General features: G+C 37.5%; 1 protein-coding gene across 1 annotated transcript in view; it reads left to right on the top strand.

Annotated features, from left to right (window-relative positions):
• LOC119839773 (protein fem-1 homolog CG6966) overlaps nucleotides 1-15,592 on the top strand; it is an 18,715-nt gene that overhangs the window by 2,085 nt on the left and 1,038 nt on the right. Inside the window, exons 2-10 of the mRNA XM_038366213.1 lie at nucleotides 3,054-3,288; nucleotides 8,383-8,542; nucleotides 10,561-10,761; nucleotides 11,268-11,486; nucleotides 12,734-12,926; nucleotides 13,428-13,594; nucleotides 14,060-14,278; nucleotides 14,942-15,255; nucleotides 15,390-15,586. Of these exons, the coding sequence (XP_038222141.1) occupies nucleotides 3,160-3,288; nucleotides 8,383-8,542; nucleotides 10,561-10,761; nucleotides 11,268-11,486; nucleotides 12,734-12,926; nucleotides 13,428-13,594; nucleotides 14,060-14,278; nucleotides 14,942-15,255; nucleotides 15,390-15,586 (1,799 nt within the window). The 5' untranslated portion in view covers nucleotides 3,054-3,159. The remainder of the gene's footprint in view (nucleotides 1-3,053; nucleotides 3,289-8,382; nucleotides 8,543-10,560; nucleotides 10,762-11,267; nucleotides 11,487-12,733; nucleotides 12,927-13,427; nucleotides 13,595-14,059; nucleotides 14,279-14,941; nucleotides 15,256-15,389; nucleotides 15,587-15,592) is intronic.

Here is a 15,592-nt window from a genome sequence, read left to right as displayed (position 1 = left end):
TACATTATAACAAAACGAGTCTTAAAAGTAAACAGCTAAGTACTTTCAACCTATTTGGATATAAAAATTTAAAAATAGTTATCGCATTTACGTAATGAGGAAGTATTAAGAAAAACGCAATTAATATGTACACAGAATTTATTTTGTTCTTGTCTCTATTTGCTTTATAATTTATAGATAAGAATGAGATTATTAGACTAACAATTACTCGTACTTAGATAACATGTAATTCTTTATGACCTCACTTCTAATATTCATTTTGTGTGTTTAAGCTCATGCTGGTACTGTGTGGATTTCATCTCTTGATATGTTGTAAACAACAGTTTATAGTTGTTATACAAACACTAATGACCTAGGTATTCTTTCAAGTTCATTGAAATATACGTACAAGATATAACCTCTCTTTTTATGAAGAATAAATCCTATAAAGGAAACCTTGATTCTTTCAAAGCTTTTCGTCCTTTGACACTCAGATGTAGGTCGTTCAAGATATATTTGCGTAATCAATATTATTATAATTATAAGGCGTAATCAATGTTATTGAAAATGTGTTTAATATCGTCTCTCCAATTGCAATATTCGATTAAAAATCTGGACTTATATAATACAAATCCCCATTACGACAAACAACAAAATCTGCTCAGTCTTATTCACTATCTCGATAACTCCTAACTACTAGTTACCTACTTAGTACTTACTGTCTGTAAGTAAACTCTATTCAAATTGACCTTTAATTTTGGTCATAATATCAATGCAAACAAATAAGGAATATTTACAGAGCATTTTACGTAACGTTCAACTTGTTGCTTATATTTGGCTCGTGATCACGTCATTGTGGATTCGTTGTTATAATAGTCGTCGAGTGTTTTGGATTATTGGATATGCAAACACACGTTCCGGGTTAAACAGATTATAAAGATATTAAACCTTGAGACTTATGACAATGTTGTGACAGTGAAATAATATAACATCGACGCTTATTGACATAATTTTTTGATGTTTTGTACATAGGTAGGTATATATGCGAGCAGAAATCGACGATAACTATAAAATAAAGTCACAAGTCGTGGATTAGTGCTGCTATATAATGTCTATGGGAATAAAAACATGGTTTGGTAAAACCAATGAATTTGATACAATAATATTATAACTAAACGAAAGAGGCTAAAGCGATCCCTTGCTAGACGAGAAAAAATAAAACAGCTGTTACTTGAAGTAAAAAATGTTACCTGCGCATGCGGGTAATACAACCCTCTGTATTGCCATGGTATGCTCACCCAATGATTTCTGATTTTAATGGCTTTACACACATCACGGGGTTTGCAGCAGGTGGTTAAGTTTAATGTTACTTTACTATGAGTGTTAAGAAATATTTACATAATTCGATTTATTAAATGTTAAATAGCTATCCACGTCACAAATTTATTTATAAAAAAAAAAAAATTTTGTTAAAGTATCCTTCAATCTAAATCTAAATAAATAAATCTAAATCTCGTTTAAGCGCTTTCGGTTATTGCTAAAGGCTAGTTATAAAACATCAATAATAAAGTTACGCGAATATCTGACGACTTCTCCTTAATTACTTGAACGTCTAATCTGCAGTAATTTTGTAAAAGCACTCTACAAGCTAGGCTCCTTCGGGAAACTTTTTGCCACTTATGGACGACTAGCTGCGCCCCGCGGTTTCACCCGCGTAAGTCCGTATCCCGTGGGAATATCTGGATAAAGAGTTGTCTATATGTTAGGTATTCCAGTTGTCCAGTTGTCTACATACCAATTTCATTGCAATCGGTTCAGTAGTTTTTGCGTGAAAGAGCAACAAAGACACACACATCCTTACAATCTTTCGCATTTATAATATTAGTAGGATTAGTAGGAAGTAGGATGGACGTGTGAATGAAGTCCAACTGATTATCACGTGATATTAGTAGGAACGTGCCTGCGCCGAAGAATGCTCACGTTTTAATTACCAGAAACTTGAGACGTCAAATTACATGGCTTCTGTTTGTACGTAGACTAATACTACAGTTAATTTCTTTGATCTCTGTTAGTTCGGTTTTTGATAAGGCCATCGTGTGTCGGTTTTGGCTGTAGTTGTAACTAAATTCTAGACCTAAAGGATCAAGGATCAGGATGTTTTGCAAAATGTTATGAGCACGGTGTTAGGAAATGTAGATATATCGAAATATTAACAATCTATGCATATATACCTATACATTTTTTATAAATAACCCTACAATATGGTATACCCATTAGAGAACTGCGTTCTGTTATTCCGGAATAGGTAGCTCATTAGTTATTACTGCGCTTGCTCATGTGCCAAGGTCTCAGTTTTACTAAATTTATTCGCTACTAGAATTACTAAATTGCTTGTATGTAGTTGGTGACAAAAGAATTGGTAGTATATTACGTTGAGAACTGCAATAAATCTTTTTTATCCGTGTACCTAAAGACGACTCATTTGTGCGCAACAAAACCCTGAACCCACGCTCCAAAAACAATGCACAGGCGTAACCCTATCAATTGCTTCATACAATTCAGTTTATGAAATGATGTATCTACAAAAGAGCCTTTTGTTTGGAAATCTTATTTACAATTATAATTATCTACAAACTCTTAATAAAAACATGACACATATTTAATTCCCGCTTAAATGTTATGTAAACCAGACAGTATTTTTAATAATTAATCAAATGATCTTTCGCCTCGTCGTTAAAACAGATAATATCGAAAAAATATTCACATATTTGTGAGCGCTCGTGTTAGACATTCTAACTTGTGTAATTTTATGCAAATAAATACCTCGTTGACGGATTATGAATAGACGATAATTGCTATCGAAGTTCGAGTGTCATGTGATACCCAACGCGGAGTATCTTTGTAATCGGTGAATCGTGATTCATTCAGACCTGAGTAGGTATCTACTGACGATTGTTTCGAAGGGTTTGCGAACCGGGCCGTTTCCCTCTTATCGTGTGTATGGGATTCACAAACGTATGTTACAATTGACTTTTATTTAATGATTAATCATGTATCAATGTAATCTTTCAAAGATCTCTCAGTGAATTCGTAAGCTAGATTATTGGAAGTGGATAGTGCAACGAAAACAAGACAAGTGTACGAAAACTGTTGAATTATTATGTGAATAAAGACAGTGTTATGAACATGGCGAATAATTGGAACATGATAGATCTGGCTCCGCTGAGCTGCAGGTGGTTTGACAGGCTCCGGCGTTGCGGGAAGACGCTGCTGCGGCGCCAGAGACGCCTGCTGAAAAGGATTAAACGGGTATAATATATTATGTAGATGTAAATTACTAGCTGTCCGCCCCGGTTTCACCCGTGGTACATGTATGCCCTATAAGCATATGCCCAATGCTCTAAAGCACCCAAGTATCACGTACATACAACGGATTTTTGAAATCTGTCAGCTAATTCCAAAGATAAGCGCTTTTAAACAACAAACAAACTCTTTAAGCATAATGTTATTATGTTGTTTTTTGTCTCATTGTTAGGTTATCTAAATTAAACAGTCGAATTGAAAACCTTCGCCGTTTTGGGGCAATCAGTAAATAAATCTTGAATGTTACATATTTTAAACTTAAATCGGCAATTTGCAAACACTAACCGCTGAAAAACGGGTCCGTTTCGCGATCGCAATCTTTGTAACTTTCTTTTTGTCACACCTTCACGTTAAATCTTTAACTGCCCCGAAATCTGTTATACAAAATTTGCCATTTCGTTCGTTTATAGAAATAACAATTTGCACACGTAGAAATTATCCGAAACCGTTAGAAAACTCAGCCCTATGTTTATGGACACAATGATTATATTTCAGTAAAACAGAATTATTATTTCCTGTGTAATATTATATCGTTGATATTTGAGTTATGATTATTTGCGCCACCGTATAAGTTAACAGGTATTTACGTGGTTGTCAATGTGTACGATAAAATAATGTCTTCCGTGTATGTATAAATAAAACAATAAAATTTAACGCATTTTCAATAAAGGTGCGTATGACTGTGTTTAAAAAGTTGCCCAGATTTGTAGGTAATCTGTGGTCTCGTATTTTTTTTTTGTACGATCTGTAGCGCGAAGGTGCTGCTAAGAAATTTTGAATTGACTTCACATTCATCTTACGTGTGTGACACAGTTAAAATTACAATAAAGGGTGTATAAAATGGGGATCTTTAGCCGCAATGTAATTTTTTTTTTTAAGTTTTTGCTTGATGATTTTGGCGTATATTTCAGAATTGTTTTGTCCAGTTATATAAAGATATTCCCATACAAAATTTCAATGCAATAATATATAATTTAGAACTATTATACTTACTCTAAATGCAATATTTTATAGCTGTACCTTTTAAATAATCCCGAATACACAGTATTTTATGTGACTGGATTGTATACAGCAGCGCATGCATAATAGGACGTTGCCATTACGTCACTTAAGCTGAGGTCAATGAAATACTTTCCGCAGTAACTGTTACGTATTATTGCTAAGAAAGATGTTTTTGTGTATTTTGTATTGTAATATTTTGTAAATTAATGGTTTTAACTTATAATTTGAAAATATTTAATCTAAATTCGTATTGATACGAAGTTTTTCATGAAAACAATTATTTCTTTGGGTTCCGCATCCAAAAGATAAAAAAAATGGGACCCTTACACTAAGGCTTAGTTATCCACCTGTCTGTCCGTCCGTCTGTCATCACACTGTAAATTATGATAGACAGTTTAAAATTTACAGAGATGATGAATTTCTTTTGCCGCTATAACAACAAATAATAGAAAAAAATCGAGGTGAAGCAACGGTACAGCAGTAAATTGGATTGGTGACCAATTTTGTTTTGTAGTTCTTTTTAGTTTGTTATGGAACCCGCGAGTGAGACTAGCACTTGCCCGTTTTCCTTATGAACAGTATAATGAACGATTTTAATATATTTTTTTATTTACCCTCCCTCATGGGTTATTTACTAAAAGTGTAAGTGAATAAATTAAACATATCATACTATTGTCATTCGTAAATATCGGACATTCAACTTTGCAAGCATGCCTTCTCATTCTAAAACAAAATTACTGTATTTATATTTTTGTTATAGACATACAAAAGACGTAATTAATGGAATACTATTTTTATCCTACGACCTCTAGTATTGAATCGTGAATTGTTATCTTATATCTTTAAACGAGCAATTCTTGTATATATATAATTGGAATCTCGGAATCGGCTCCAACGATTTTCATGTAATTTAGTATATAGGGGGTTTCGGGGGCGATAAATCGATCTAGCTAGGAATTTTTTTTAGAAAATGTCATATTCGTGTTTTCTTTTTCCTGACATCTATTGGCGAATAATAATACTAATACTATTTTTTGGCGAATGGCATTGTTAAGTAACGAAGTCAATGAGTGTTTGCTTTGAGGTTAGACTAATTGTTTATATTGTAAATGCCTAAACGATCTTGGAAAAAAAGCTTATAAACAATCTAACTTCATGAAGTTAAACCGAGCAAAGCTCGGTCATCCAGGTACTTTTTATATTAACCGAGCTGGTGGTTGTGGTGGTTACCACCCATTAACATCGCATTGCCCGCTTAAAATAATAAGTGATGATAAAACGATGGATGTCGTGAATAAAGAAATGGACTGAGCAGGGTGAGGAAAAGGAAGCGGGCGTCCGGTTCCCCCAGCACCAAACAAAACACAATATAATTCACATGCTTCTATGTCACGATCTCCTGTGAAGGTCCCTGGCCTGGCCCAATTCGCCCTAAGCGTGTTCGATTCTCACACTCAAAAATAAAAGAAATAATTTACATATGTATTCTCACGATAATTATATTAATGTACTCAACATTGACACGAATTTAATTTATCAAATGGGTAACAAGTTCCTCTGATATCGTAGCGTTTGTGTTTATTTGCATTAAAAATACGATAATAACATTGAATTTATGCTAATGTTGCGTTTATTATGCAAAAAAAATTACACATATCACTATGGCCATGGCCGTTGGTTAAAAATATATAGTTTAATTAATAGATAATTTTCTACAAAAAAAAAAACCGACGTCGCTGGAGAGAGGTCGAGGTCGAAAGGAGGTTCTACCACTCCGGATTCAAAAATGTGATAACTTAACAAAAAAAAAAAAATATCTACTGTCGAATTGAGAACATTATTCGTTTTTCGGAACATCAAATATTTTATCTACTCTGTCTTTCACTTTATAGAAATTAGCTACCTAAGTATATATCTTCAATATACCTATTCGTTCTAATATATCTTTGTTTTGCTAGCTGTTTGCCCCGGTCTCACCCGTGGTACATATATAGTCTATGTCACTCAGAGTAATTGCAGCTTTCTAATTTCAAAAGAATTATTGAAATCGGTCCAGCTGGTCGCTGATGTCGTGACCAAGGGAAATAGGGATTAATTTTTATATGGGCATGTAGATAATAAATTAACGTTTTATTAATATTATCCCAATAAAATAAAAAAAAAACGTTGCAATTAAAGCAATTCATTAAATATGCTTATATCACTTTTCGAAATATCTAAACGTATCTGAATATAGTAGCCGTGTAAATAAGTGATTTTGAACCCGAGACACGATTGCAGACAATGAATTCAATAATCTAATGTAAGACAATAAGTGTTTTGAAATAGTACACTCCTGAGGGCGCCGAGTTTATTTAACACGCTGTTCCCCCGCCGTTGCTCAGTCCACTCTCTAGAGTTGAAGGAATTTGATATTGTTTAGGACATCCGATATTATTCTGGTTTGTATGCACGAATCTTATTTTTTCCATTGTTATATTCTTAGTATTCTCTATCTAACAATTATCTATAACGGTCTATTGAAAGCATGCTCTTTTCACGCATAGGAAGCGGTTCGCTTCAAATAGTGTTTGCATTCTATTTTTTATCGTTCGCGAGGTTGTTCACCGCTGTTTTTGGTAAGCTGTTGTTTATTTTGCATCCAATGCATACAATAAAAATATACTTTACTTTATATTGCATTTATTATCTATATTTTTTCAATATGTTTGAAGCTATTGTATTAAAGAACAGTTCAGTGCTTATAATACTATAAATCAATTTAGATTAGGATGTGTGATACATTAAAGCAACCAATAAGTACATTTAAGTCGTTGCTTATATATTGCTTATATGTTGCTTGTATTTTACGACTGAAGCACGTCTTATTCACTAGTGTGAATCATCGGAATGGACATAAAATAAAGTGAATATTGTTAGAAGGTCCGTCCCGTTGATAGTTAGTGCATGTTGCAAGGCATTGCGCCATCGATTGCTGAGAAACCGGCGCGGGCGCCTGGGCGGGTCACTGATTTCTCTTTTGATGATAGCTCTGTTTACTATTAGATAATAATTTGTCGTGTTTTTGTTCCGATTTTGCCGAATCGGAAGAAAAGTGTGTCAATGCTAATATTTGATTATATTCGTACTTATATGGCGGGTTAACCTTTATACACACTTAAAATGTTTCTCTTTTATATTTAATGCCTTTGGTTAGATGTTCGTTATTAGTTCGTTATTAAGGTCGGATTATTTTTTGGACTAGATTACATTGAAATTTTATAATCATGTATAGTTATACGACCTCAAGTTATGTACATATTTAGCATCATAATTAAACCAATGTTAATTATATAAAAATTACGCAAGAGATGTTGATGGGGTTTTTTTTAAATAGATAGAGTGTTACAAGAGGAAGGTTTATATGTATAATATAAATAAGGGGGGAGGCGTTTTACTCCGAATACATGCACGCGTGCGAAACCGCAGACAAAAGCTAGTACTACAAAAATTTTATTTTACTACTATATGATAAAGTGTGATAACTAATAACTGATTAATTCCTATGCTCTTATGAGTATAAATATCGGTAAAAATAAACAAATACAAAAATAATACATACTATAACCATCACTTTTTCAGAAATAAATGTCCTCCACGTTGATCCTCATTATGCCGATTTTTTTTTAGGTCAAGCCGATTGTGAGCATCCAGCATACATTTTGTTAAAATAATATAATTGATTGTAAATATTTATGACTCCCAAAGAATCTTAAACTATGAATATATAGTGATGGTCAAACGATATTTAGATAGGTTCTAACCATATACAAATGGCCACACGCTACCGCGAATTACGATTTCAAATCAATTCGCAGAAGTTATCGTTTGGGAGGAGACGTATGAAACAGCTCTAAGATCAGACGGTAATAATCTTTCTGTTCTGAATGGAAAATCTATATTTAAACCTAAACACGTGAGTCACACATGGCTACTCTGTTCTTCAAAACTTTCATCAAATTTTACACGAAAATCTAAATGAACCGTCACTCCTTCCAGGTGTACCTACACAGTTGGCGCTCAGAAGAGCTGAACATGTTGGTGGGTGCCAAAGTGGGGGGTGCTACGCCCCTCGTGATCGCGTGTCGCAATGGCCACTACGACGTCGCCGAGTACCTAATAGAGAGGTGCAAGGCGGATATTGAACAGCCCGGTTCAGGTGAGATCGCGTTGGGGATTGATTGTTAGTATACGATAATGTAACGGTTGAATATGGAGCGTGGAAGTACTATGCTATTCAACTAAGAATTGGATCGATTTAGCGCCATTCTGTGACGTCATACGTGATAATTCTAAAGAATTACTTATCTTTGAGTTAAGCAATAACGTTTGTATTAAAGTTAGTGGAATTTAAACACAATTCTTAATAAATCGTATCAACATTTAATACAAAATTGACACAAAAAATCATTGATATTCCTATTCTTAGTTGGATCGCATAGTCTCAAAAAGCCGAGTGCTTCAATCATCATCATCTACCTACAATCTAGCAAGGAATTAAAAATATATACAGATATAGTACATAACTCTGGAATTACTTGTTTTGTCTGTATTGTATTTTATCGAAATCGTTACTAAATATAACCGTTGTTCATATCTAGAACAATAAGCATTAGGTGAGATTTATATAAAGGCGATATATAGATAAGCTCATGAAGATAACAATAACTGACTGTAGTTTATGTTGGCAATCGAACAATATAGCAAAGGTCACTTCTTCGTGTTTGTATGAGCGCGTTAGCTTTCTTATTTCGTTGTGAGTTTGGCCAGGTTCCATTTGACCTTAAAGAAAATTATGTGGGTGCAACGTTTTTATCCACGTTATTGCCGCATTTTGTATTTTAGATAAGGATCTTGGTTACGCGTTATAACATGAAGTATTAAGTAAGAACTTTTGTATCTGGTAGTGGAAAAAACGTGTTGATTTGTCCAATGTAGATCCTGTTTTTTTTTTTTTATCCAGTATTCTTTAAATCATGCAATACTGGGGATACCATTCAATGATTGGGAATTCCACAAATCCATAACATTATTCTGCTATAGATACTCGTAACTCATTGTAAATATGTTAATACAAGCTGCGCCGCGCGCTTTCACCCGCCGCTGTACCCGCGGCCAATATAGCGTATATTCGTATAGCTCAAATCTTATAATGATGTATAAGGTACATTATTGTAAAGTTTCATGAAAATCAATTCAGTAGTTTTTACGTGAAAGAGTAACAAACCTACAGTAATTCAAATTTACAAACTTTCGCGCTTATGATATTAGTAGGATTTTATGTGAGCATATTATGTCCATTGCTGATCCTCTGTATTATAACTTTATGAACGAAGATACAATGACTATTCATAAATAAATAAAATAACAATAACATTGTAAGCAATATAATATTATGTATATATTGTTTGCGTGAGATAATATCTATTGAAGTGTGTTATCATGCAAAAGGATTTTACGTGGATTAGGTAAGCACTTGAAGAGACATGGCGAAAATTTTAAGATTTTCATTTTTATCAGTGACGCTGATTAAGAGAATTTGCATTTGAGATTGTTTTGCTAGCTCTACAAATAGAAGTTGTTAAAAATATTTTGACATGTTTTGTATCATATTCACAATGACAATCCATATTTTTTTATGTTTTTAAAACACTTTTGATATAAATCTAAATAAATAAACGATATTTTTTACTTGCAACATATGAAGTAAGTGACATTTACATCGAAAAGTATCTTTTCCTTACTAACTGGTTACATAATGAACTGGTTTATAATATCAATTTGTTGTACTTATTTTTGAGATTCGAATAACCAACGTTTCTAATTCTCATATGGAAATAGTAAATTTTTATTATATATAACATTTATATCATCAACAGCTAGTTTATTCTCGTCTAGTCCCATATTAGTCGGTTACGAGCCTCAGACGCTGCGTGGTTCTATGGTGATATAAGAATGATTTTGAAAATTTGTGAAGAAATTTATAGTCTATCGTACTTGTTTAATAAAAATAATATTTAATCTAGAAATGCAATGTACGTAACAATCGAGAATCATGTCTTCAGAATGTACATGACAAATGGTCGCAATATATAGCGATAAGGCCTCTACTTCTTTATATACTTTTTGTCTATTAGTTATGCATTATGTAAATAAGTTCATCATCTATCTCCCCAGTAACATTCGACGGAGAGACGATCGAGGGCGCGCCGCCGCTGTGGTGCGCGGCGGCGGCCGGCCACCTGCCGCTCGTGCGGCTGCTGGTGCGCGCTGGCGCCAACGTCAACTCCACGACGCGCACGCACAGCACGCCGCTGCGCGCCGCGTGCTTCGACGGCCACTACGATATTGTTAAGTTCCTAGTCGAGAATGGGGCCGGTGAGTGACGCTTATAAAATTGTGACTATCCGAATAAATAGGCCATCGAAAAATACCAGGTCTTTTATATTTATGGTGGCGGCTAGGTCTTGTAATTTTAATCAATACTTAATCCTTCTTTCTTGGCTCTCAAACAATCACTGTACCAAGTAACATCTAAATCGAGCAGTTCGTGAAATAACCGCGTCCAAGCAAACAATCAAACTAACTCGTCAGCTTTATTCAGATATTCATACGTAGGTACTCCTGTCCTCCTGTCCTGGTAGTTTTATTAATATAAATATAAAGATTCTATTTAGGTTTTCAATATCACCAATTTACTGAATTTCCGATTATTGTTTATCATATTTTTGCCAAATATTTTTTCTCCTGTTTTTCTAGTACGATGTGTATATATTTTTATATACAACTAATAATTAATAAATTTTCACAAGTAATTCCCAAAAAGGAAAAAAAATAACATCTTCATAAAAACCGAATTTAAAATACCCCAATATCAATTGCAGACATAGAAATAGCGAACCGGCACGGGCACACGTGCCTCATGATCGCGTGCTACAAGGGCCACATACGGATCGCGAAGTACCTGCTGTCATTGAACGCTGACGTCAACAGGAAGAGCGTGAAGGGCAACACGGCGCTGCACGATTGCGCCGAGAGCGGCTCGCTGCACATACTCAAAATGCTGCTGGGACACGGGGCCACTATGGACGTGGATTCCTACGGTGAGTCAAAGAAGCCTACTCGCGATTATCTTTGTGGTACACTTCAATTGCGAACGGATGCTAGTCAGTGTCGTATTGTGACGTCATAGCTGTTAAATCAGACGGATTAATAATTTTAAATTGATTTAAGAGTGCGGCAAAATAAATTTAAATTTGAATGTGGGAGTTGAGCACGCTTTGGCACGAATTGGGACAGCTCGCACTGGGAAAGTATCAGACCCCCACAGGAAACCGCCGTGTAATGCTTGCATGCTACTTACTGTGTTTTGCACAGTGAGTGTGGTAGCCGAAGGCCTATTTCGTTTTTCTGACCCTCTCTGGTCCATTCCTACTTTTCAGTTGTCAATTCTACCCGTATCCCTTTCCCTTAAAAACCGACAGGGCATTAGCTCAGGAACTACCTAAACCATTATTGATGTGCAAAAAGGATTTCTTAGTAAATCGATTTTTACACGCTTTTTATTAGCTTCACCTGTATGTTTGTTTGTTTGTATGTTTGTTTGTTTGTAACTGACTTCTTTGGGCGCGATTTTGACCCACTTTAAACGGCCAGATTTCGTTCAAACTTTGTAGATTTATTGAGGACCGATGACAATACACTAATTTGATAAAATTATTCCAGTTTTCAATTTGCAAAATATGATTTTTGTTAAAGCGTGTTTTATAGTTTTTTTAAACTATTATATTTTATTTCAAATAACATTACAGACATGAAATTCATTAACGTTCCTGTTTGTAGTTGGATCGCGCCTTGCTTGATACTTTGTATTTAATTTTCGCTCAGCCCTTACTATTAACAATTATCGTATCTGTTTTACCTTAGGTCTAACCGTTTTCAATAAAAAAAAAGTAACAAATTGCTTTGATGACGACGAATCAACGTATACGCGACGTATTCGTTTAAAAATTATTAATTCTGGTGATCCTGATCAGGATAATAAGAAACTATTGAATTGAAATAATACTGCTGTCCCTAAATCTTGACTACTGTACAAAGTTTTGCTCGCGGCTTCGCACGCATTAAATTCGGAGTAGTTTAATAAATTTCATTATATATGTAAACCTGCCTCTTGAATCACTCGTATCTATATAAAAAATCCCATCAAAATTCGGTGTGTAGTTAAACATAGGCTAAGCATACATACATAAGACGCTGGAAGCGACATTATACTATGCAGTGATATAGCATTGAAATCTATGCTATAAAAGGGAAACTTTAATAAATGAGCGTGTTAAAATCATTGAAGGCATGACACCCCTCCTGGCCGCATCGGTGACGGGGCACACGCACATAGTGGAGCACCTGATCAACGGCGAGACGGGGCTGGTGTCGCGCCAGCAGCGCATCGACGCGCTCGAGCTGCTCGGCGCCACGTACGTGGACAAGCGGCGCGACATGGTCGGCGCGCTCGCGCTCTGGAAGCGGGCCATGGACGACCGGTTCGTGACCGTTTTGAGAGATTTGAATAGATCTGACCGTTTTGGGGTTTAAGAATTTGTCTTTTTTGCTGCGTTTACAACGCATTTAAAAGGACAAACAGTGGTGATAAATTGTGATTACAATGTTGGTATGGATAAATAAATAGTTAATACATATAAATACTCACACTTATTTTATAAATGTGAAAGTTTGTTTCTTTGGATCTTTGTCCGTCAATCACGCTGAAACTTCTGAACGGATTTTGATGAATTTTGGCATACAGACAGGGTGACTTGAGCTGACTTGGGTGATAATAAATGATAAATAAATGCTCCCTTACGATAAAATAGTAATGTTGATATCCAGGCGGAGCCGGGACGAGCGTCTAGTGTATTAAAAGTTTATTGTAAATCGAGGGTAACAAATAAAACAAATTTTAAGTCATTAAATAGTGCCAAAATAATTATCTCTCTGACATATCTAAAACTTCTGTATCTCACCGACCACTGCACCCATTGCAGGTTTCCAACAGACGGCAGCGACCCCATCCCCAAGCCCAAGGACATCCCGCGCATAGAGGCGTACGACTACGCGGTGGAGCCGAGCAACGCGCAGCAGCTGGAGGAGCTGCTGGCCGACCCCGACGCGATGCGGATGCAGGCGCTCGTCATTAGGGAACGGATTTTGGGTGAGCCACGGGTGTAGGCCGAGCGGATGCTGTGTTGTAGATGATGGTGTGATCGCTATTTGAGAGAAGATTTTGGATGAAATGAATAGCGTACTTGGACAATTGCGTGTGAATCCTAAGGCCAATCATTAAATTATTTACCTACTGAGCCATTACTGTAAATGACATAGAAATATAGAAGAGTAAGAACTTTTTTCTTTGTATCTGATCAAAATTTGCTCGTAACCGCACAGTCTACCGTATGTATGACGTGATCACATCATTTTCGTTTGAATTTATTTCTTTCTCTTAAGTAACGCGTCAAAAAAATTCAAAATTTATTTATGTGGTCACAAGTAAATGGACCTATAAAAAAGTGAAATGTCCGCGGGTTGCGAGACGTGCTTCTGTATAACACGTGTAGGGCGCGGCTCCAATTCGCCGATAGAATATTGTAAGTTATAGAAGAGGGCACGTGCGTTGCAGGGCAAGCGCACCCGGACACGTCGTACTACGTGCGCTACCGCGGCGCGGTGTACGCGGACGCGGGCCGCTTCGCGCGCTGCCGCCAGCTGTGGCACCACGCGCTCGACATGCAGCGCGCCGTGCTGCCCGCGCTGTCGCCGCTCACGCAGTCCAGCCTCTACAGCTTCGCCGAGCTCTTCTCCTACATGCTGGCCGAGCGCGCGCGCCCGCCGCTCCGGGGTACAAGCTCTTATCGATCTTCTACTCTACTTACATTACTGCTCCTTTGGTAGCCTACGTTCTTAAACGAATCATCTTCATCAGACCATACGTGTTCCCACTGCTGGGACACAGGCGGCGGGTTCAGGCCATAATCCACCACGCTGGCGAAGTGTGGGTTGGCAGATGTCACATGTCGTCGAACTTTTGATTCTTGGACATATCGGTTTCCTGTTGTTTTCCATCACCGTATCAGCAGTGGTAATGTTATCCACATGCGCAGATAGATTGAAAAATCAATTTATTACTTGCACGCGCCTGGTCTTGAACCCCAACTTAGACATTTTAACTCCGAGGTTCTCATCACTGAGCCACCACTGCTCTTAAATGAATGCCATTCGTTAACTGAGTGATATGATGTAAACTTTAGAATTAAATCCGTTTGAAAGTTTTTTTTCAATTCACTTTCCTGTATTGTAATAACACATTTTATTTATAATAGTTATAAGTAGCACCTAAAACAAGTGCAAGAAACTTAAAAACATATCCTAGATTCTACCACTTAATGTCCTAATAATAAACATTTCAGAATTAGTTGATCATCTAAACTTTAACTCTGGTGTGCCATTATCGACTTTGCACCACGCAATATGTTAATTTGTGTATATATCTTTACCGTTCCAGGTCGCATCGTTCCACCCGTGACGTTCGAGGACATCGAGCCGGTGTTCCGCAAGGCGCTGTCCGAGGTGGAGCGCGGCGTGGCGGCGGCGCGGGGCGGCGCGGGGGCGGGGGCGGGGGCGGGGGGCGGCGCGGGGGCGGGGGCGGGGGCGGGGGCCGACCGCGACGCGACGCTCGGCACGCTGCAGCGCGTCGTCGTCATCGCGCTGCACTTGGCGGCGCTGCTGGCGCGCCTGCTGGACGAGCCCGAGTGCGCGCCGCAGCTCGTGCGCGACGTGCACACCGCGGTCTACTCGCTGGTCAAGCTCGACATTAAGGTGGGATTGGGTTTTACGATAAATTACTAAAGCGTGTAGAATGATGTAGTGTCACAATTTCATAAAATTTTAATATGGGAACTTGTGTTGTGAACTATATTACATTATACAATAACGGTCCTATGGCGCCGCAGGTGCGGCAGGGGCGGTCGGCGCTGCACGTGGTGTGCTCGGCGGAGGTGTCGCGGCGCGCGGGCGCGGGGCCGTGGTTCGAGGGCGGCGCGGCCGGCGCGTGCAGCCCCGCGCTCGTCGCGCTCATGCTGCGCCTGGGCGCGCCGCCCGACGCGCGCGACGCCGACGGCAACACGCCGCTGCACCTCGTGTGCAAGGTGCGCCC

The sequence above is a fragment of the Zerene cesonia genome, chromosome 4, assembly GCF_012273895.1.
Source record: "Zerene cesonia ecotype Mississippi chromosome 4, Zerene_cesonia_1.1, whole genome shotgun sequence".
NCBI classification, from domain to species: Eukaryota; Metazoa; Arthropoda; class Insecta; order Lepidoptera; family Pieridae; genus Zerene; species Zerene cesonia.
This window is presented reverse-complemented; position numbering and strand designations above follow the sequence as displayed.